General features: G+C 39.1%; 1 protein-coding gene across 2 annotated transcripts in view; it reads left to right on the top strand.

Moving 5' to 3' along the window:
• The window catches only part of LOC126419914 (uncharacterized), a 257,958-nt gene that overhangs the window by 69,637 nt on the left and 163,403 nt on the right, over window positions 1-24,918 (top strand). For both annotated transcript variants that reach the window (XM_050087192.1, XM_050087193.1), the window contains exons 2-4: window positions 14,815-14,861; window positions 15,508-15,677; window positions 16,400-16,560. In XM_050087192.1, the coding sequence (XP_049943149.1) occupies window positions 14,815-14,861; window positions 15,508-15,677; window positions 16,400-16,560 (378 nt within the window). The remainder of the gene's footprint in view (window positions 1-14,814; window positions 14,862-15,507; window positions 15,678-16,399; window positions 16,561-24,918) is intronic.

Raw genomic sequence — 24,918 nt, 5'->3', positions numbered from 1 at the left:
GGCTGCCCCCGTCGGAGGTTCGAGCCCTCCGTCGGGCATGGTTGTGTTGTCCATACCGTAAGTTAGTTTAAGTTCGATTAAGTGGTGTGTAGGCTTAGGGACCGATGACCTCAGCAGTTTGGTCCCATAAGACCTTACCACAAATTTCCCAAGTTAATCTTAGTTTTTGACTGTGTATTTCTCGAATATACACTACTGGCCATTAAAATTGCTACACCAAGAAGAAATGCAGATGATAAACGGGTATTCATTGGACAAACATATTGTACTAGAACTGACAAGTGATTACATTTTCACGCAATTTGGGTGCATAGATCCTGAGAAATCAGTACCCAGAACAACCACCTCTGGCCGTAATAACGGCCTTGATACGCCTGGGTATTGAGTCAAACAGAACTTGGATGGCGCGTACAGGTACAGCTGCCCATGCAGCTTCAACACGATACCACAGTTCATCAAGAGTAGTGACTGGCGTATTGTGACGAGTCAGTTGCTCGGCCACCATTGACCAGACGTTTTCAGTTGGTAAGAGATCTGGAGAATGTGCTGGCCAGGGCAGCAGTCGAACATTTTCTGTATCCAGAAAGGCCCGTACAGGACCTGTAACATGCGGTCGTGCATTATCCTGCTGAAATGTAGGGTTTCGCAGGGATCGAATGAAGGGTAGAGCCACGGGTAGTAACACATCTGAAATGTAACGTCCACTGTTCAAATTGCCGTCAATACGAACAAGAGGTGACCGAGACGTGTAACCAATGGCATCCCATACCATCACGCCGGGTGATACGACAGTATGGCGATAACGAATACACGCTTCCAATGTGCGTTCACCGCGATGTCGCCAAACACGGATGCGACCATAATGATGCTGTAACCGGAACGTGGACTCATCCAAAAAAATGACGTTTTGCCATTCGTGCACCTAGGTTCGTCGTTGAGTACACCATCGCAGGCACTCCTGTCTGTGATGCAGCGTCAAGGGTAACTGCATCCATGCTCTCCGAGCTGATAGTCCATGCTGCTGCAAACGTCGTCGAATTGTTCGTGCAGATGGTTGTTGTCTTGTAAACGTCCCCGTCTGTTGACTCAGGGATCGAGACGTGGCTGCACGATCCGTTACAGCCATGCTGATAAGATGCCTGTCATCTCGACTGCTCGTGATACGAGACCGTTGGGATCCAGTACGGCATTCCGTATTACCCTCCTGAACCCACCGATTCCATATTCTGCTAACAGTCGTTGGATCTCGATCAACGCGAGCAGCAATGTCGCTATACGATAAACCACAATAGCGATAGGCTACAATCCGACCTATATCAAAGTCGGAAAAGTGATGGTACGCATTTCTCATCCTTACACGAGGCATCACAACAACGTTTCACCAGGCAACGTCGGTCAACTGCTGTTTGCGTATGAGAAATCGGTTGGAATCAGCACGTTGCAGGTGTCGCCACCGGCGCCAACCTTGTGTGAATGCTCTGAAAAGCTAATAATTTGCATATCGCAGCATCTTCTTCTATTGGTTAAATTTCGCGTCTTCGTGTTTTAGCAATTTTAATGGCCAGTAGTGTATTACCTCGTAAGGTCATAAAAACCTTAAGGTGTCCAGCCACACACTTCACTCCAATACTATGAGGCTCAGCCATGAAGTGTAAATAAAAAATACAATCATGTAAATCTCGCATTTGAAATTAAAAATACGGATTTTCGCGTTATATTTCCTCCTATTTGAAGTTCACTGACAGGGTACTTCAAGCGCTCACCTCGTTCTGTGTTTTTCCATATCGTAACACGGGCATTGCATTTCATGTATTTTGGCGTTCTGTGATCAGTACACTCAGCACAGCAATGTCGTAGCAAGAGTCTCCGCGCACCAGTGAAGCTCGCGTTGCGACTACGGAGCTGATCTGATCAAAGGCGGCAGCTACCGTAACGCGTTTATCAAAAAATGGTTCAAATGGCTCTGAGCACTATGGGACTTAACTTCTGAGGTCATCAGTCCCCTAGAACTTAGAAATATTTAAACCTAACTAACCTAAGGACATCACACACATCCATGCCGGAGGCAGGATTCGAGCCTGCGACCGCAGCGGTCGCGCGGTTCCAGACTGAAGCGCCTAGAACCGTTCGGCCACTTCGGGATCGGCACACGTTTGTCAGTCGGTCGTAAGTTCTCAGTCAGTCTCCCCCTATGATGGGCCTTGCGACGAATCAGGACGATGACATGCACATCACTATCGAATGGGCATATTACAGCATTAATGATGGACTTCCTATGTTAATGGGACTGTCTCCTGACTCCTCTAGCTCTCACGTGGAAGCAGAAGAAATGGGCCAGAAGAACGTCAGCAAGTCATCCGAGGTCTCTTGCAGCAAGTGTGTTACTCTTATCACATTCAAGAATGCCTCCAAGAAAGACACCAAGTCTGCTCTTGCACCAAATTGAGGATAAACAAGGTTTTAAGCCACCTCACAGAGGATAGCTGTCAAGCTTGAGCCAGAAGACCCTGCGACAACGAGCAATACGTTTGCCCCACTGAGAGACATTGCTGACAAGAGGCCGAGGCATGACACGACCATAGACTTCCGCGCAGATCTCTCTACCACGATGTGCAGCAAGCAGTGCAGGGGCGGGCTCCAGTTTTCTGTCAAAACAGGTGGAAAAGACATCTATAAAATATTGCTACGCTCAGTGGAGGAGTACCACTGTATTACTCGAACGTGCAATTGGCTTCCACACTTATACCTCAACGCCAGGAAAACCACTTAAGATCTTCCGCAGAGGCATTCCTCTCTGAAGATATTCTTGGATGTCGTAAAAGATTAACTACAACAACAAGGTTATAAAGTGCACTCGTCCACAGAATGAAATCACTTTGCACACACATTTCAGTGCCAACGGTTCTTGTTATTCCCACCAATAAAGAACACAACTGAGGACTTTAGTAAACCTTAGTCACAGTATGTAATGCGAGGAGATAACCACATTGCGCTCCACTGTACTATGCGAGTGTGCTGTGTAAAATATGGCTAAGAACACCACAGCAAGGACTGCACTGTATGCAAGAAGGATGACAACCCTTCCTGCATAACAGCAAAAAACCTAGACATGTCGCCACTTAGAGAGGATGTGACCCATTCAAACGACTCATCGCTAGCCTAAAGAACTCGTTACCCCCCACAGCTATAAGAAGACATAGAATAGTGTTCGTTCAAGCTATGTTCTTCGAATTGGGCGCCTCAACCCACAACACTGCCATTCACTGCACCATCAGCGTCACAATCCCGTCTCTACTAATCACGAAAGTATTCATTCAATGCAGAATCGCTACTGGCTCTCAACAGCCCAGGAATGCAGCAGCTCATGATGAACAAAGTTGCGAAACGGCTAGCGAAGTCCAACCTGCATGCGATGGAACTGTTCCTTTTGGACTTCAAGACCGGGCTAAAATTCTGAGCATGATGCACCAAACCATGGACACGATGCTCCGCATTGTGAAGGATCTGCCACAGCTCATCACAGCTGCAGTGCTGAAAGCACTCCAAACATTACACCAACAACCCAGTCAACTACATTATGGACACAAGCTCGCGATCTATTGCTATATTTCTGGAACACAAACGACAACCACACACAGTAATGAGAATACAGATGATTTCTTCATGAATAAGACGTCAATGTATGTCTCGTGGGTCAAGTCAATTGGCAATGTGAAAGTTACCAACTACCGGTGCTACTCATCATCGCGTCAGACCATTTATCTGTAAACTTTCGTTTGACAATACTGTAGGTCGGAAACAGAGTTTCAGTGTGGTTTCAGTGTCTTTGATAAGCAAATTTGAGCTTTTGCCGAGCCCTTGACAGATCAGTGTCGTACTGCAGAAGAGGCGAGAGAAGATGCAAACTCTGACCAGGAAAAGAAACAAGAAACGAAGCCACGTTAATAGTTAACCAGGAGAGGTATGTACGCGAATTCTCCTTTACGGCTCGTGACCCTGTTTTATGGGACGTAATTTCCGCCTTCCAGAAGTAGCCTTTCCCTCGGCCCACATCTGTAAATGCACATTGTTGTCGCAGTGTCATTTCTATAGTGTAATGTAGTCCAAGTAGCGTAACAAAAAAACGACTGCTACTGAATAGACATCTATAGTAACATGGTTTATAGGTCTATGTGTCAGCAGAGCAGCCATTTAAAAAGGTCCCTCGTTTTTTGCAATGGAATTCTTGTTGCAACTTCGCTACTTTGTTGTAAAATGTCAATGATGCTGAAACAATGTGTTTCCTGACTTCTGATTTTCGATAATTTCTACCGACTCCGACTGGGGCGAAATGCGGCAGAGGAGGAAACAGGCAAGAACGCTTATCTGATCCATAGTTTATCAAATTCTATTAGAGATACTTGTACAGTTAAATAAGTGGATCATTTTGGTTTCCAGGTGAAAGAGGTTGGTAAGGAGGTGCATTGACATGGCTTCCCAACTGCATATTTCGAAGGTTTTTTTTTTTTTAATTTAAATTTTAATTTTAATATGGATTAATAGGCTTATATGCTTACTCAAATATGCCAGTGACTGCAACATCTTGTGAAAGCAGTCGCAGCAAATTACAGATAATAAAATGCTACTGAAGTTAGTATAGGTTTTTGCAGAGTGTCAAATGTTGTCAAGTATCTCGTTGATAGTCTATGACACATGTCCTAAATGTGACCTCAGTGACACAATGAATGAGTTTGCCCTGATTAAAGCAAGGAAATGTAGAATTAAAAATTTGTTCTTTATTGTATGTCATAATAAAACCAGTGCAGGTCTACAGTAACTGCTCCCAAACAAATGTTGAAAACAATATAGGCTAAAGAACATTTATAAATGTGTGAGGGCTTCTGAAGCCCTGCTTATGCATTCACGGTGTATGGGTAAACGTATTGAATTATACAAAAAAAACTTAAAAAGGTATCTCGTTCAGACTTGATAGGAGGAATGTCACAATGTTAGTGAAAGAGTACTGGAAAGCAGTTTGAAATAAAACAAAAAATTACATAATTTTTAGAAAAATGAAGACATACAAGGGCCTTGGAAGCCCTGTATATGCATCCTAGGGTTAATTTGCTCAAATGCCTATTGCATTTGCGGAGTCTGTTGAATGTCTCATTTGCTTGACATGTATTTGCCTCCTAATGCTTTCATCCATGGTGCTTGGATGGCAGCTAGATGATGATGCTGGTTGTGATAAAAATTTACCATGTTGAGGAATCAGTGTAATTCTTGAAATTTCCATTGGCATGCTAGGTGATTATTCATCTCAGTCCATTGTATTGCAGGCTGTATGCCTTCACAGCTAACTGATTGACAAAGTTGACATTTGTCATCATTGACTAAGACATCAACTTTACAGAAGTCATCAAAACTAATTTGAGATGCTTGTTGTGCTCATGTTGGAAGTAGAGAAGACTAAAATATCATCTAAGAATGTGTAGCAAAAGGAAAACATGAAAATAACATAATCTGTGAGCCTTGATTAATCTATACTGTATTTTTGAGCCCACATGGCATGTAAAGGTCCAAAAGGGGTGATAATAGTCATCTTTAGTACGACCTCTTGGTTCTTTGGAATCTACAAATAAGCCTTTCTACCATGCTGCACACTGAAGACACAAGCTAAATTATGAGCTAGGTCCTGCATATTTGGAACTGTATAATTGTTCAGGATAGTGCAGGAGTTGAGAGCCAGATAGTCACTGCACAGTGGGTATATACCATCCTTCTCAGGTACAAGGTGAATGGTTGGGTGCCAATGACTATCTAACTGCCTGACCATACCACCTTGTAATAATTACTTTACAGCCAACTTGGCCATGTGAAGTTTATCTAGAGCTAATCCATGCACCTTATGCCAGACTGGAGAGTCTGACATGGTGTTAATTTTTTGAACTGTTCCATTGTGGACAGCACTTAGTCTGTAATGCACACAGCCAATGACCTTTCATCAGTATTGGCCGCTCCTCAGTCTTCAACAGTGAAAGACTTTTCACCAGCTTCACCATCATCAGCAGTAACAGAAGCAAACAGAAGAAGCACAAGAACCAGGAAACTTTCAACTCTGCAGGATTTTTGGTACCCGGCCTCAGTTACAAGACTAACATAAGGCAGATACCTTCAGATACACCAACTTCCAAGTCAAACCGGCAACAGACTCACCTCCACTGTCATCAACAGAAGAATAACCATGCCACCAGCTCATCTGAAGGATTTTTTAGCATCAGGTCTAAAGGGAAAGGAGCCACCAAGATAAGTGAAAACAAATGCCTAACAGTGTTTCACCAAAACATTCAAGCCATAAAGAACAAAGCACAACAGCTAGAAGTAGAATTGGAAAAATTTGATAGCCAAATTTTGTGTATCACTGAACACTGGTGCAAAGGGAAGCAAATTGAACACATTGCATTAGCCTCATTTGACCTTGCATGTTACTATAGCAGAATCTCAATGAATGGTGGAGGTTCATGTATCTATGTAAAAAAAGGTATGTCATTTAAAGTAAGGTATGATCTTTTAGATCTAGATGAGGACAAACATTTCGAACTTTCCGCTGTTGAAATAAAAGGACCTGGCATAGCAAAAAAATTAGTCATATTTTGTGTGTACCGCTCTCCTAGTGGAGACATTGATATATTCTTCTCAAAACTGAATCAAAGCTTAGACAAGGTTTCTGGACCAAAAGCAAATGTAATTATCTGTGGTGACTTAAACATTAATATGATGAAGCCTGATAAGGCTAGCAACATATATGTGAATATTCTAAGCTGTTATGGAATATCCTCCCTTGTTAATTGTCCAACTAGAATAACGAAAGAATCCTCCTCATCTATAGATCATGTAGCTACAGATATTGTTGTCCAAAACCTGGGCCTAGCAGACCACCTCTGCCAGATCTTAAAAACTAACATTCATGTAGAAACTCCTCCTAAACTTTGTACATACAAAAGAATGTTTTCCAAATCAGCCCTGCATCAGTTTAAATCCCAGCTAGAATATGAAGATTGGAGGGAAGTCTATGCAGAAACCAACGCAAATCAGAAATTTATCAAGTTCATGTCAATTTTTAAACTCAGATTTGAAGAGGTGTTTCCCAAAACTCTTTATCAAATTAAAACTACAAAGAGAAATCAGTGGGTGACTACAGGTATCAAAAAATCCTCAGAAACTCTTAGATATCTCAACTCCATAAAAAATAATCAATCTAGCCCAGAAGTTCCGCAATCCTACAAAAAGTACAGGAAAATTTACAGAAAGGTGTTGCTAGCCGCAAAAAAACTTTCAAACAACAAAATATTACTTGAAGCTGAAAACAACAGCAAAGCAGCCTGGAACATCGTCAAACAGGAAACATCTAACTCTGCTAAAAAGGACCTCAAGTCACATATTAAAAACAAAGACGTACCAGTAGGTAACCCTAAAAAATTAGCTGATTTTGTAAACTCATATTTCAGTAGTATTGCAAAAAAATTACAGCAGAAATTTCCAGATACGTATGATTTACCTACTCAGAACCGGCCAACAAACTCAATGGTGCTCTTGCCAACTACAGAAAGGGAAGTGGCACTAGTAGTACACCAACTATAAAATAAAACTTCAGTAGGACTTGATGAAAACCCAGTCTGCATAATTAAAGATTGTATAGACTCCATAAAGGGCCCATTAACAGACATAATTAATGAATCTGTCGAATCTGGATACTTTCCGGAGTACCTAAAACAAGCAAAAGTTATACCTATCCTTGAACACGGAGATGTGGAAAATGTAGAGAACTACAGGCCGATCTCTATACTGTCTATCATTTCTAAAATAATAGAAATACTAGTAAAAAAGAGACTGCTAAATTACCTGAATAAATATAATCTTCTTTCCAATGACCAATTTGGTTTTAGGCCCGGAAAAGGCACACAATATGCTATAGCACAGTTCACTAAAGTAATTTTAGAAGCACTGGACAAAGGTGAAAATGTAAGTGGTATCTTTTTAGACTTGTCCAAGGCCTTTGATACAGTTGACCACAAAATCTTACTTCATATATTAGGGCAAATAGGAATAAGAGGTGTGACAAAGAAGTGGTTCAAATCATACTTGGAAAACAGAGTTCAACGAGTTGAGATATCACAAGTTTCAAACAATTCCCTTATAAAACACCTGTCTGACCCAGAAAATGTGAATATAGGCGTCCCACAGGGAAGTGTATTAGGCCCAATATTGTTTCTTATATACATTAATGACTTCCCACAAAGTATCAGACATGGCGAAAAAATACTTTTTGCTGATGACAGCAACATAGTAATAACAGGTGAAAATCCAACACAACTGTCAGAAAGAGCAAACGAGGCTCTCAATGATGTCCACAACTGGTCATTAAAAAATAAAGTAACCCTAAATGTAAAGAAAACTAACTATATTAACTTCCAATTGAACAAAAAACACAATGCCACTAGAATAAAACTTAATAATAATGAATTAGAATGTGTAACAAGTACCAAATTCTTAGGGATGAATGTAGACAGCCAACTGAAATGGACAAACCATGTCAACATTTTGGCAAATAAATTATCCACAGCATGCTATGCTCTTAGAATCCTTGCACCGGTATAAAATAATACCTGTCTTAAAATAACATATTACGGATATCTACACTCAGTCCTCAGCTATGGGATCATGTTTTGGGGAACAAGTGCCAGTAACATACAAACTGTGTTCAAAGTACAAAAAAGAGCCATAAGGATACTAACAAATAGCAACAACAAGGCCCACTGTCTAGAATTATTTAGAAAGCTAGGAATTCTAACTGTTTCTTGTGAGTATATCTTTCAGAACATAATGTTCATTAAGAAAAATCTCAACATGTACAACACAAACAGCCTAATACATGACCATGAAACAAGAGCTTGTCACCACCTCCATCTACACTCCTGGAAATTGAAATAAGAACACCGTGAATTCATTGTCCCAGGAAGGGGAAACTTTATTGACACATTCCTGGGGTCGGACCGCATGAGACGACGCTTCATCCAGTCCCAAACATGCTCAAAGGGGGACAGATCCGGAGATCTTTCTGGCCAGGGTAGTTGACTTACACCTTCTAGAGCACGTTGGGTGGCACGGGATACATGCAGACGTGCATTGTCCTGTTGGAACAGCAAGTTCCCTTGCCGGTCTAGGAATGGTAGAACGATGGGTTCGATGACGGTTTGGATGTACCGTGCACTATTGAGTGTCCCCTCGACGATCACCAGTGGTGTACGGCCAGTGTAGGAGATCGCTCCCCACACCATGATGCTGGGTGTTGGCCCTGTGTGCCTCGGTCGTATGCAGTCCTGATTATGGCGCTCACCTGCACGGCGCCAAACACACATACGACCATCATTGGCACCAAGGCAGAAGCGACTCTCATCGCTGAAGACGACACGTCTCCATTCGTCCCTCCATTCACGCCTGTCGCGACACCACTGGAGGCGGGCTGCACGATGTTGGGGCGTGAGCGGAAGACGGCCTAACGGTGTGCGGGACCGTTGCCCAGCTTCATGGAGACGGTTGCGAATGGTCCTCGCCGATACCCCAGGAGCAACAGTGTCCCTAATTTGCTGGGAAGTGGCGGTGTAGTCCCCTACGGCACTGCGTAGGATCCTACGGTCTTGGCATGCATCCGTGCGTCGCTGCGGTCCGGTCCCAGGTCGACGGGCACGTGCACCTTCCGCCGACCACTGACGACAACATCGATGTACTGTGGAGACCTCGCGCCCCACGTCTTGAGCAATTCGGCGGTACATCCACCCGGCCTCCCGCATGCCCACTGTATGCCCTCGCTCAAAGTCCGTCAACTGCACATACGGTTCACGTCCACACTGTCGCGGCATGCTACCAGTGTTAAAGACTGCGATGGAGCTCCGTATGCCACGGCAAACTGGCTGACACTGACGGCAGCGGTGCACAAATGCTGCGCAGCTAGCGCCATTCGACGGCCAACACCGCAGTTCCTGGTGAGTCCGCTGTGCCATGCGTGTGATCATTGCTTGTACAGCCCTCTCGCATAGTCCGGAGCAAGTATGGTGGGTCTGACACACCGGTGTCAATGTGTTCTTTTTTCCATTTCCAGGAGTGTGGATAGAAAGAACAAGGCAAAGACGCAAAAAAGTATATTTTACAATGGCATAAAACTGTACAACAAATTACCACAAGAAATTAAAGAAATAAATGAGCCCCTCACTTTCAGACAAAAGCTTAAAACCTTTTTAGTAAGTAAAAGTTGTTATACTGTAAAAGAATATTTAACATAGATGTAGATTATTAGCAACATATGACATTATCACCAAAATATTATGTAATTATAAATATGTGTATGACTAATTATAAAAACTACACAAAATATGAGAAACCTGTTTAATTGTAACTGTAAATGTGTGCTCATGTGTTGTAATCTGACGACATCCATACAATATTTATTGTTCCACGGATGAATAAATAAATAAATAAATAAATGTGTTGGTGTTGGAAGGACATAAACAGTAAGCTCATATGTGCCTGAAGAAGGATACATTGGATTGACCTGAATCAGTATTGGTGTATACTATGCAGGCTGCTCTGATGGGGTGTGTCTGACTGTTGACATCTCCCCCACACTTCCTGCCTCATTCAAGGTGATAATATTGTGACGATAAGATTTTTCTCTAGTAAGATGCTCCAAGTATGCATGTACAGTTGTGAGCTCATTCATAGGTGCTTTGATTTCATCATATATAGACTAAAAGGCTGTGGAATCCCTACAAATCCTACTTTATTTGGACTTTTACGAATCTGAATATAACCTAAAACCTTTCACTCCAACAAAGCTAAAAAAGCCACACTAATTAAAACACAAATAACTAACAAAATAAAATTTAAAATAAACAAAAATGAATCATAAAGTATCAATACTATTTGTAGAAAAAATCTACAAAAATGAATTCTAAATTCAACACATAATTTTGTCAAAATAATAAATTAATTAATATTAATCAATATAATAAAAAATATTTTGACCATATGGTCCTTTCGCACTAATATGGGTTAATAGTCTTAGGATAGAAACAACCTGGCTCATGCTGTTCTGAACTCAAATCACATAAGAATTTAAAGGTCGAACAGACCTAATCATTGGGCTCCTGTTTGGTCCAAAGTTATACTTTCTGATTGTATATTAATTGCTATTGTAATAAAGTTTACTGCACCAAGAATTGATGGTACACCTGCTAAGTGTAGTGAAAAAATGGCTAGATCTACAGATGCACCCACATGTGCAATAGCTCCTGCTAGAGGGGGTAAACTGTCCATCCTGTACCAGCACCGTTATCTACTATAGAAGATGTGGGCGAAGTGTTTCTTGTTCGATATCAAGGTAGCACTGAGTGAGATCTCATATCAACGATCCTGCCACAAGTCTTGAAATGGCTCTGAGTACTATGGGACTAAACATCTATTGTCATCAGTCACAAGTCTTGAAGCATTTGTTGATCTTGTTTGTGTGTGTTGGAGACATCGAAGCAATTGAGACGTGTGCCACTAGATCTTTTTTTTACTTTTATTTTATTTATTTATTTATTTATTTATTTTTTTTTTTTGCTGTCAAGTTCAATCAGCACACAAGTATTGCAGAGATGATACATGAATTCAAATGGGAATCCCTGGAGGGAAGACAATGCTCTTTTTGCAAGACACTATTGCAGTAGGGAACTGGTATTTGAGGCGAACTACAGAACTTTTCTACTGCTGCCACAATACATGTTGCATGAAGATAAGATGCGAGAGATTAGGGCTAACACAGAGCCTTTTAGACAGATTTTTTCCCTTGCTCTGTTTGTGAGTGGAACAGGAAAGAAATTGATTAGTAGTGGTATAAGGTACCCTCTGCCTTGCACCATAGAGTGGTGTGGACTGTGTGTGAAGGTGTAGATGTAGAAGAGTTCCATGTGCCAAATCAGGGGAGAGATGAAAATGTTTTAGAAAGTTAGTCACCTGTATGGGTTCCTTGAAGTCAGTGATGAAAAATTGCCATGGAAGCATGTCTTCTATACCCAAGCCCAAAGTTTGTAATGTGTTTCCATATGTTGCAGTATTTCAACTGTTTGCCAAATGTAGTTGGAAGGCAGATAAAATTTTTTTCTGGCAGTGGTGGCTCACACCATGTGATACTCACTTCAGACCCAGTATCAATAAGAAAGTATTGGTTGTGAGTATGATCCAGGATATAGAGTCAACCACCCACACATGTACTGCTTTATGTTAAGTAGGCAGGTGATCAGTAGCTGTGCAATGATCTGAGTGCCTACTGCATTTCATTTTTCCCATTTGGGTGACCACAAGGTACTGTGCAGTTGCTTGCCTTATCACTGATGTGTGCGTGAAACCTAAAAAAGTGTGGCACCATCTTTCTGCCCATGTGGGCAGTGTTGTCATCAGCTAGCCAATTGTTTATATGGACCAGTTGGAGGTCACTGCCCTGGTGGTATGAGTGACATTACCCTCAGAACCTGTGCGTACTTGGTTCTGCTTGACTGCACCACCCATTGCATCATTTTACCTGACTAAAATGAATATAGTCATTGTTGTCCACTCAATTAATGCACTGTCAGTGTTGTCATGCAGCTAGAAGTCTTTCTAATAACTCCTCCTTATGCAAGAGCATTACTAGTTGTAAAGGAGAAGGTAACTTATCTAACCACAGTTTCTACAGGATCAGGCATGAGTGTGATGTTGTTTAATGTTCAAAGGCATCACCAGAGTTGGGAGGGTGTTTCAGTGCGTAAATGTTTATCATAAATAACTTGGCATAACTGCTGTTCTGGCATTCTGCTGAGGCATTGAAGAAACATTGTCTTTGCCATGTCATATTTACTGATAGCCGGGGTTGACCAAACAGTCACCAATAATGTCAGTGTGCATGCCTTGATTGCTTGATAATGTGACGTACTTGAAGCTATCATCAGAAATGCCATGGTAATAGAGAATGCAATCAGCAATGGCGATCCACACAGTTGGCTGCTCGGGGCAGAAGGGTGGAGCTTCGGTTTGTGGACTGAGGTGAATGGTACTGTTGGTGCGCATTTAGTATCACAGCTTGTCAGAGAGCAACAATATATGAGTTCTTCTGAGCTGTCATGTCTTGGAAGGAAATCCTGCAGAAGTGTTTGTGTCCCAGCTGGATAGCCTCCACATGCTGGTGCAAATTGTTTCAGCAGAATTGTACACAGTGTGGTAGGTGTGACAGAATCAAGCAAAATTACACTGTGTTGTCCATGTTGAGCAACAGCTTGTTGGTAAGCAAATGAGTTGCATTTGTTACCAAAGTCAACCAAAAGATCAGTAGTCAGTGCACATTGTTTGAATGCAGGTTGGTACTGTCAACACTGCTGGCACTGCACCCAAGAAAGTTTTTTGCATTACACAAAAGACAAAAGCTGTTGCTTTTGATATGAAGTACTAAACTGAACACTATATAAGTCACTGTCTTGTGTTAATACTTCTCTGGCACTAAAGTTTTGACATCATTTGATTGTTGTGACATGTAAGATGAAACAAAAAATGCAGGTAGGTCTAGTTGTAGAGAGACCCTGGGTGAGAATGCTCCAGATAAAATGGCTGAGACTACAAGCTCATAATAGTACGCTTTATTCCTTGGCAGAAATAAGTAAAATATGTACACATACTATAGAAGCTCAGAACAAACTAACTACCAAAGATAATACTGCAGTACCACAGCAGCACTGACCAGAAGGATTTCCCCATGTTAGCTGACACAATCACTGCTGAGTCACTACAGACAGATAAGTTATTATAGGGGTTCCAGATATTATGGTGTACTAGAAACTGTTTTAATTGCTCTAGTGGGTGTTCCATTCCACCAGTTGAATTATTTACTTATTTTTTGTAATGTTATACTACTTCTTCTATGTTCATAGCTGAAATTCCTCTAAATCTAGTTACAACTTCACTGTTATCCTGACTGAAGCTGAAAAGATGGACGTTGCATTGGTAACCACTTACATCAACATCTGATTTTAATACATTTATAAGAAATTGTTGAAATATTATGATATTTCTGAAGGATTTACTGTGAATTTGTCACCTAAATTGAATTTTTGAGATTTGTAGACTGCCAGCTGTGGCATCAAGATCAGACCTTATGGCTGATCACATTGCCTTTCATTAATTTTTTTGGTTCAGAATAAATTTTTTGTGTTAATTTCTTTTTCTGCCTTTACCATCATTCTAAATTAGGTTTTATGCTGTTTTACATAGTTCATAAAATATATGTTTTTATTACTTCCCAGTTAACTGAGTAGCTGGCCGGGGTGGCCGAGCAGTTCTAGGCACTACAGTCTGGAACCGCGCGACCGCTACGGTCACAGGTTCGAATCCTGCCTCGGGCATGGATGTGTGTGACATCCTTAGGTTAGTTGGGTTTAAGTAGTTCTAAGATCTAGGGGACTGATGACCTCAGTAGTTAAGTCCCATAATGCTCAGAGCCATTTGAACCATTTGACGTTAACTGAGTAACTGTCTTTTCTTAGCACTTGACATTTTTACATTGGCAGTTATCCACTTTAATTTGCTTGTCATTTTTATAGTGCATTTAAAACACATCACAATGGTGTGTTAGTCTAATGCCATTCAGAACATAGACAACTGAACTGAACAATCTTGTTGAAAAGAAATGTTGTTAGTATTTAATATTTTAGAATTCAGAGCTCTCCAAAAACTACCAACATTGTTAATAATATCTCTCAATAATTTCAGGTTTCAGAAGGAGGCAGTGTTTCACATCAATGGAAAGGAGTATCACGGTAGGTGCATCAGTCGACATAAAAAATTTGTAGCCAAGAGGTGATTGTACATATGAATAATATACATACTGATGACAGGTAGTTTGTAACATGCTGATGACATTATATTTGCAATTATTATTGTGTGACCACGCAATTTCAACTGGAAATTAATATTCAGAGCTAGAAATTTTGTGTTTGCTCTGTAGTCTACTGAGGTACCATCTAAATTTAATGCAACAGCGTCAATTTCCTCCTCAAACTAAAATTCATTGCATTTATTTTCTTCATAATGGCTGTTATTGGAGGAGGGAGTAATGGGGCACAGGTTGTGAAACATCTACTGAAGCTGAGCACATTGTTCTTAGTGGAATGTTATACCAACAGGAGATTGACTTTGCTCTTGGTGATATCACCATTTCCAGTTTTGTATATGTTCTTATGACTACTCCATTTCTCAGCTATTTGGCATGCTGATATCTTTATCCCTCTCACTATCAGTAATTGAACCAGTTCCTTCCATTGTTGTATGGAGCAGTTTACTGCAATACTGAAAATATTATTATTATTATTATTATTAGAATAGATTGTACTATGAATGGCTGATTTTGTATACTCTCCCCTGAGCAAGAAACTAGAAAATGAAAATCATAATTTAATTTTACAGTGGACAACACAGTTCCTGTGGGTACCTCATTAAACACTTACATAAGAAATTATGCCAACCTCAAAGGAACTAAAGCAATGTGCCATGAAGGAGGCTGTGGAACATGTATCGTTATGGTTACGAAGAAACATCCTGTCAGCAAAAAAGTGGAATCATTTGCAGTCAATTCTGTAAGTTTGCTATATAAAAAGTTGTAGTATTAATGAATGTTTATGTTTGTACACTAGTTGTGCAGAAAAATGTCTTATAGTTTGTATATGATACTCCAAATGTATACAGCTAAACTCAAAGAGGTAATAGAGGGGACCAAAATAAACAACTGTTATCACAGGAGGTGCATCTGTAAAAGCAGATGTGATGTTTAATTGACAGAGAGAGGGAAACAAAGGTTAAATCCAATTAAATTTAGTTATTTTCATTTTTATATGGTGTATTGGTTCAAACAACTTATTACCAATATGCATGTAAACCACACATTATTGAGCCACACGTCACTGTCACTGATGTTTTGTTACATTTCCAGTCATTAGAATTGGAGTGGAAAGTTGACAGATCGGATGGTCATGGTCATGGTCCAGTATACGTGTGCAGAAAAATGAGCAGTCACACCATATATCAAACAGCTCATACATTTTGATTTGTTGCTTCAAAACGATGTCTGTAATATCCTCACTGAGCCAAAAGCTCTTGATGGTGATGCTTGTTGTAATGGCTAATGATTTCTCATTATTGGCAATACCTATTAGCATGTGTACATGAACATATTTTAATGGCAATAATTGTTTGTTTTGGTCTCCTTCATCACCTCTTAGATCTGTCCAAAATGTTCTGGTGAACAATTCACTATTACATTCGGATCACCAAAATACATGATTTTATGGTTATCTTACAGTGTTTGATGCCAGTATTTTCATGCCACAACTGTAGGATAACAACAGTTGAAGGAATTGGCAACAAAAAAATGGGGTATAATTCAGTGCAAAAGACACTTGCTGCTTTCAATGGTACACAGTGTGGGTACTGTTCTCCTGGAATGGTTATGAACATGTACAGGTATGTTTAATTTTCTTCAAAGTTTTCTAAAACCTTATTTTTGATATACTTCAACATCAGAGACAAGGTTTTCTATTTGCATATTTCTTCTTCCCTTTGTTCACATAGAATGGTGTAAGGGAAACTCACTATGAGTATAGTATTTCACTGATTTTTGCTCTCCATTCATAGTGGACAGTTACAAAACGGGAAGCATAGAAATTATTTCAGAGCTAAGTCACAACCAATACAGACAGATAAACAGAGAGGTAAAACACAGATTGTTTTATCAGTGTGCAATTAATGGAAAATCACTGCTTGTGAAACTGAAAGTAAGATTCCCAGTAGCTCCTTTTTTACAACCATTAAACTTCTGTATGAAGATGTTTGACAGTTAATGTTCTTGACATTTATTTCCTTCTTGTTGCTGAATACTTTCCTTTCTTTATTAAGAACGTTTGTGACCTTGTTACTGTTATTCTTAGAAGTGTCATGTTTGGGTAACATACAAAAAAATCATCAGGAGGAAATCCATGACTTAAAATTTTAAACCTTTTTTCTGATTTCAAATCAGACCAGTGCTTCACAACTTGCCGATTTACAGTGTGGGCACTTGTGCCTGGTCAGCCTCCTGCTAGTGAACAGAGAAGTTGCAGCATGGTGGGGAGTAAGGGGAACTGTGCACACAATCTGTGGCCAAGCAATCACAGCAGATGCAACAGCTGTGAAATTGGAAATGGTCAGTGGAGCTGCCTAAGTGGGAATGGCCAGGCAGCATTGTGTAACACCAGCAATGTCTTCACATTCACAGTCAGCTTGTAAAACTTTATACAGAGTTTGTCATGACACAGTTAGACATTTTCATCAAATGCATAAACAGTGAAATTGAGGTGGAGAAGCTACTGGTATTGGACTTGTCAATAGCAATGAAGAATATTCTTAGCAGCATTCAAGATGCTGGAGATGTAAATAAATCAGGACTTGTAGTGCAACTGAATCAGAAGAAGAAAAACCCTTCCAGCACCCAGTGAAATCAAAGGTGTTGTGTACATGAGTCACCAGGAGAAAGTATATGCACATGATGACACTCTGAAAAAAAACTAGTGCAATGCATACAGTTAATAATATACCAGATCATGGACTTTAATAGCAATAATTAGAAACTTTTCTTGAAGATATTGATTGGACCCTGCCCTATTACAGTAAGATGCAATGGTGTAGTAGGGTAGTAGGGGCTTATTGTTAAATTGACCTGTTTTTGTCATTTGAATGAGATAATTGTGGAAATTAGTAATGTTTGTGCACTTGATCTTAATTGGTCTCATGGAAAAGCAGCCTTGCTTTCCCTACCAACTGAACCAGCCATTCAAATGACTTAACATTTCACTTCAGGGTAAAGATTTGTTGAAAGCACATTTCATAAATCCTGTACAAGTATTCAAAATGAAATTTCCTCTGTGTCAAGAATCAGTTTGACAAAGAATATGCAATTAATTTTCCAAACTATTTTCATTGAAGGACTCTGGTATTAACAGCTTCTGAATTATATCCACCTTTCTTGTGTAATCTTAAGGAAGATTTCCAGTTTTGACAGCACTACAGAGTGATTTTCATTTGTTTTCCTCTCCATATTTACCATGATGCCATTCACTTTGATCTGCTGCTTGAAATAACTGATCTGTAGTTTGACAGGGAATATAATGACAAATTCAGTAACAAGAGAAACATTGTAGATTTCTACTAACATTTCCCTCAAGACTGATTACATAAAATGGCTGCAGTCGTTAATGTTGAAGCTGCATTCCACCCACGTTTTCACCAATGAGTAACGATAATATGCATTTGCAAAACTGATTTGTAGACCATAGCCCAACCTGCATGCTACACTTGCAGTACACACAAATGCTCTCATAAAAAGAAAAGAAGAGTAAGGATGGGCGAACTGATTAAAATTCATTACATGTGAAATGTCTGATTGCCCTGTACTGTGACAATGGAGGGGGGGGGGGGGGGGGTATGATGCTTGCTGAGACATTAATACTGATCTCAATCTCCCTGACCATTTTAACTTTTCTATAAACACTGAACTAATCAAATAATATGCATGGACTCCTTTTATAATCAAATCTGAGGAGTAGTGATAAAAATCAAGCTCCAACCATAAAACTTGGTGTTGGTGTTAGTCCTTCTCTACATATTCACCCTTCATTGTGACTGCCTTTACCAGTGACTGATAATGTGGAGATATTGGTTTGCTGTTCAGGAAACTTTCCACCTCAGCACTTACTTTGTTGTCATTATGGAAATGTCAGCCAACCAATGCTTTTCTAATCTGAGGAAAGAAGATGTCACTTGCTGTCATGTCAGGAGAATACAGATGACAAGACAAAATTTCATTTCTGAAAGAAACAGCCTCTCTCAGTGTGTCTTGTGGTAATGAGCTGGAGCATTGAGATAAAGAAGAAGCACACCTCTAGACAGCTTTTGACACTGCTTCGCCTTGACAGCCTGCCATAACATCATCATGAGATTTTGGTACTCTACCAGTTTGGCCTTTAGGATAATCTGTTAGTCCCACACTAGGACAGTTCCAAAAAAGACTGAGCATCATACTGTCAGATGATACTAGGGTATTCATCTTTTTAGGCTATTAAAGGAGTCATCCAAATGAGCCTGACATTGTCCTCATTTCTACTACTGCCTTGTTTCAGCATACTTTTTGAATGAGTGTGAGCATTCCCAGAAACCAGATGGTGGTGACATTATTGCCATGTTGAAAATGCCATATAAGATGGATGGAAACTATTTCATGACTGATTTTCTCATATTCTCTGTTGTCTTGATTGTAATACACTGATCTTTGGGCATTAGGACCTCTTGTCAGATGTAGGAGATATAAATGTAAAGAAAGTACATACTTTGCTTACTGACATTCTGTTATGTCATAGAAGACCATATTCTGGGTTAACTCATCAAAATGAGCAATAGTTTTTAGAGTGCAAAAACATGTAATAAGACTCATTTGTGGTGTAAATTCAAGAACATCATGTAGAAACCTGTTCAAAAAACTGAGTGTTCTAACCACTGCTTCCCAGTGTATTTATTCCTCAATGAAATTTATTGCAAACAATATGTCTGTTTCCAACCAATAGCTCAATACATATTATCAATACTAGGAATAAGAACAATCAACATAAAGACATGAAATCACTTACCTTGGTCCAAAAGGGGCCCAGAATTCATGAACCCACATTTTCAGTAATTTTCCAGCATCCACCAAAAACTTGGTTTCAGGTAAAGCAAAGTTTAAACTGAGTTTGAAAGATTTTTTGGTAAACAGCTCTTTCTACTCTATAGATGAATAGATTCATAGAGACTGACAGACCACCTTAAATAAAAATGTCTGTTAAATTTCAGTTTTGAAAACACTTTGTCACAAGTCAAGGTTATGTAGCTTGTGTATGATAAATTTATTAAAAGTGCATAAGTATGTTTCATTCTGACAGTGCATTAATTCTGTGAGTATTAGCAATTCCAGTTTATTGTAATGCATTCACATATTTTGATAGTCTCCTGACAAATGATCTGGGCAGCAAGTATTACATTCAAATGTTCTGTTTTTTTTTTTTTTTTTTTTTTTTTTTTTTTTTTTTTTTTTTTTTTTTTTTTTGTTATACTTTCTGATGCCTTCCATACCCATGAGAATGATCTCATTTTTGGATCTGTGGAACGAAAACTGAATCTAATCTACTCTAAATTAAATGTGGTCTTATTGGAGGTGGCATGGCATTTCCTTCCTTTTGCTCTTAAACTGCCTTACCCAGCCAGCTGTTGGGGACCTACTGAAGTTTCCAAAACACAGCTTAACTTGGCATTTTCACCCTAGAAAACATTACCATAGAATGAAGAAATGAAAAGTCACAGGTAAAAGTCCAAGAATGAGATCAATCCTGAGACCTTTCAAACCACAGTCTGGCAGTTTACCATTGACAAATGAGCTACACAGTTTCCAGCTAGAAATTCTGAAATATTTTATGATATGACCTGACAAAACTACAGTTGTCTGGGAATAACTGTGGTTTGTTTGATCACTCTGGGAGATGGCTGATTGGAACTACAACATATGAAACATTGCTTCACTTTATTACAAGAATGATAAAAAAGATTCACTTACCTGTATACTATCCATTGCCAGGGAACTGAGTCAAACATTTACAACTGTCTTTGAAGAGCAACACATCACTTGATGCACACAATTACAAACTCTTCTCCTGAGGTAAAAGTTCAGCTTTTGCAGAAGCAGAGTTCTAATAGAGACTTGAATAGCACTGGTGCATAACTTGGTGGCTTTGACTGCTTCTTCAGAGGTCACAAACTGGGACAGCGTGAGTCCATTCTTGGCCCTATATGAACCTCCAGGTGATAGCAGTGTGGTGCTGAGAGGAACACCTCCCATCCTTCATTGCAGATTTCAGTGAGTCATTGTTGATGTCTGTGGTATCAGTGCACATTGCCAACTTTGGTATGGGATCATGATCTTCAGATGATACCATTAGATTAGAGATTAGATTAGATTAGTTTTTCGTTCCATAGATCCATCATTAGATTAGGAAATGAGACACTTAAAGTAGTAAAGGAGTTTTGCTATTTGGGGAGCAAAATAACTGATGATGGTCGAAGTAGAGAGGGTATAAAATGTAGACTGGCAATGGCAAGGAAAGTGTTTCTGAAGAAGAGAAATTTGTTAACATCGAGTATAGATTTAAGTGTCAGGAAGTCATTTCTGAAAGTATTTGTATGGAGTGTAGCCATGTATGGAAGTGAAACATGGACGATAAATAGTTTAGACAAGAAGAGAATAGAAGCTTTTGAAATGTGGTGCTACAGAAGAATGCTGAAGATTAGATGGGTAGATCACATAACTAATGAGGAAGTATTGAATAGGATTGGGAAGAAGAGAAGTTTGTGGCACAACTTGACCAGAAGAAGGGATCGGTTGGTAGGACATGTTCTGAGGCATGGAGGGATCACCAATTTAGTATTGGAAGGCAGCGTGGAGGGTAAAAATCGTAGAGGGAGACCAAGAGATGAATACACTAAGCAGAGTCAGAAGGATGTAGGTTGCAGTAGGTACTGGGAGATGAAAAAGCTTGTACAGGATAGAGTAGCATGGAGAGCTGCCTCAAACCAGTCTCAGGACTGAAGACCACAACAACAACAAGATCCATGCTGAGGAGATCCTCGTGGATGTGGAACATGTCCACTTTTTTATATATATATATATATATATATATATATATATATATATATATATATATATATATATATAAAAAAAAAACAAAGATGATGTGACTTACCAAATGAAAGTGCTGGCAGGTCGACAGACACACAAACAAACACAAACATACACACAAAATTCAAGCTTTCGCAACAAACTGTTACCTCATCAGGAAAGAGGGAAGGAGAGGGAAAGAGGAAAGGAAGTGGGTTTTAAGGGAGAGGGTAAGGAGTCATTCCAATCCCGGGAGCGGAAAGACTTACCTTAGGGGGAAAAAAGGACGGGTATACACTCGCACACACACACATATCCATCCACACATATACAGACACAAGCAGTGGATGGATATGTGTGTGTGTGCGAGTGTATACCCGTCCTTTTTTCCCCCTAAGGTAAGTCTTTCCGCTCCCGGGATTGGAATGACTCCTTACCCTCTCCCTTAAAACCCAATTCCTTTCGTCTTTCCCTCTCTTTCCCTCTTTCCTGATGAGGCAACAGTTTGTTGCGAAAGCTTGAATTTTGTGTGTATGTTTGTGTTTGTTTGTGTGTCTGTCGACCTGCCAGCACTTTCATTTGGTAAGTCACATCATCTTTGTTTTTAGATATATATTTCCTACGTGGAATGTTTCCCTCTATTATAACCATATATATATATATATATATATATATATATATATATATATATATATATATATATATATATATATATATATATAGCTGAAATAACAATACTAAAAGTATGAATATATACAATACATCATTTGTTTCTATTAAAAAATTCATCTATGGAGTAGAAGAAGTTGGCCACTAGTAAGTCTTTCAGGCTCCTTTTAAATTGACCTTTATTTGTAACTAAATTTTTTATGTTTGCTGGAAAATTATTGAAGATGAATGTTCCTGAGTAATGGACGCCTTTTTGAACTAAAGTAAGTGCTTTTAAGTTTTTGTGCAGATCATTTTTGTTCCTGGTATTGTATGTATGAACTGAGCTGTTTGTTGGAAAAAGAGATATATTATTTACTTTTCCATAGATATTGTTGAGGTAGGATAAAGTGTGTGGGAGGTAAGGTAAATTTTTTTTATTTGGTGATAATTTTATTAACTCTTTGGCTGCTGCAGCCACAGTTCCTACTTGTCATCTTAAGGATGTCTAATCTGGCTACATGAACTGTGTGTATTTAGATGAGCTGCTATCATGTGCTGAATTATACAATTGCCCTGCTCACCCTTTGCTGAATATTTCTGGAGCACTATGAGTGATGACTCTAGTTACTCAGTTTATGTCACTGCCAAGACAAACTAAATGGAAACACTGTAAAAGTTATTGCAATAATGAATTCTTGGCACTGAGATTCCCCAGAAGCAGCTTACTGTAATGTTAAAACTACAGAGATATTAAAATTGCATTTTCACCAAGAAATACATATTTATCAGCATAATTTTACATAATCTTAGTAGGCTCTGATGGCACTGATATTGTGTTTCCAATTAATTTCAGATGATCACTGTCCCTTCATTGCCACCACATAATGAAACCTGTTAGTCTGCAGCTATTCCTCACTGTAGTAACTCCAGAAATGAATTAAGCAAAAGAATAGACTCATATTCAACAGTAACAGGGTTGACATTCTTACCTAGCCATCCTGATATACTCTTTTTTTCTATGGTTTCCAAAATCACACAAGGCAAATCCAGGGTGGCTCATTTGAAAGCCATGTGGTGTATGTCCTTTCCCATTTTTTTGACCAGTTTGCGAATGTGCTCCATCTTCAGTCACCTTGCACTCAGTGGAATATTTTGTATGAAAAAAGTATATGGCAAATTAAAAAGCAATGAGAGATTAAGGACAATGTCTTTCTGATAAAAATCTTCTTAAATGACTATCATCTTGATTCAGCTACATACAAATTTTTCATCCCATGAAAGAAAGAGAGTTAAATGCTGTAAGCATTCCAATATGTAGGTATGTGTTTCCTCATTTTATGCAAATTGTTACTGCTAAGTAAGGTAAATACCAGAAATGGAAATTGTTACTGCTAAGTAAGGCAAATAAGGAAACAGTTCCAATGACAACAGATGTATCCTTGCCATTTCTCTAACTTGTGTACTATCTGGCTGAAACACTAACTTCTTCTTTGTCAGTCTTTTCATTTATTTTTTAAGCTGTATATTGAAATGTTCCCTGAATGATGCACAGTCAGAATTATGTCTGTGTCAACTATTTGCTCATGGAAAATCCATCTGAGAAAGGGTCTGTACCTTCTTTGTTGAAATTTCAGAGGCATATATACATCATTTTGATATTCACATGGACTCAAGACTGTCTTCTACAGTTTAGATCTCTTTCATCATATAAATCAATACAAGAAGTTGAAATATTCTGCTACATCATTTTTTGGTCAAAACTTGAGAACTGTGGCATGCAGAATTTTTTATGTTGAAAGTTTTTGTGAGGTGGTTAGTGCAGTTGTTGAATTGTGTCACTAGTAATATCTACCATCTTGTGCACACTTATTTTGTGATTTTTGTTGTGGATTTCCATCAATAACTTGTTGCTCCTGTAGTAAGATGAGTAAAAACCATTATTCCAATGACTGAATTAGTGTTTTGTCCACTTGTAACTACAAATTACAGGACTCAGTTATGTTAATGTTTCACAGACACTACCTATTTTTCCAGCAGAAAACCTAGTAAACTTTGGAGTGGTTCTGAGTGTACTCTACAGAATTCACAAAAGGAACTATGAAAGCCTTACTGTTATGCATCATAATTTCAGAAGACTAAATAACAAATTTAACTAACTCCCTATTTGTTTACTTGATGTAGAATGTCAAAAAGAAGCTGGTGTATTATGTCTTTCTGATTACCATAGAAATACAGGACTCCATAAGTTAAATATAGAGAACTATAAATTGACAACCCATTTCAGTAGGGAAAATAAGAGGAAAGGAGGAGTTGCCATGCATGCAAAAATTAAATCCAGTTCAAATGTATTAATACTAGTAGTTTCTCCTTAGAACAACAACTGAAACCCATTGTTTGTGAATTGCTGCTTTCAAATAGGTCATTCATAATTAGTTCAGTACTTTATTTTTTTATTT

Source organism: Schistocerca serialis, chromosome 9 (genome assembly GCF_023864345.2).
Source record: "Schistocerca serialis cubense isolate TAMUIC-IGC-003099 chromosome 9, iqSchSeri2.2, whole genome shotgun sequence".
In the NCBI taxonomy this organism is placed as follows: Eukaryota; Metazoa; Arthropoda; class Insecta; order Orthoptera; family Acrididae; genus Schistocerca; species Schistocerca serialis.
This window is presented reverse-complemented; position numbering and strand designations above follow the sequence as displayed.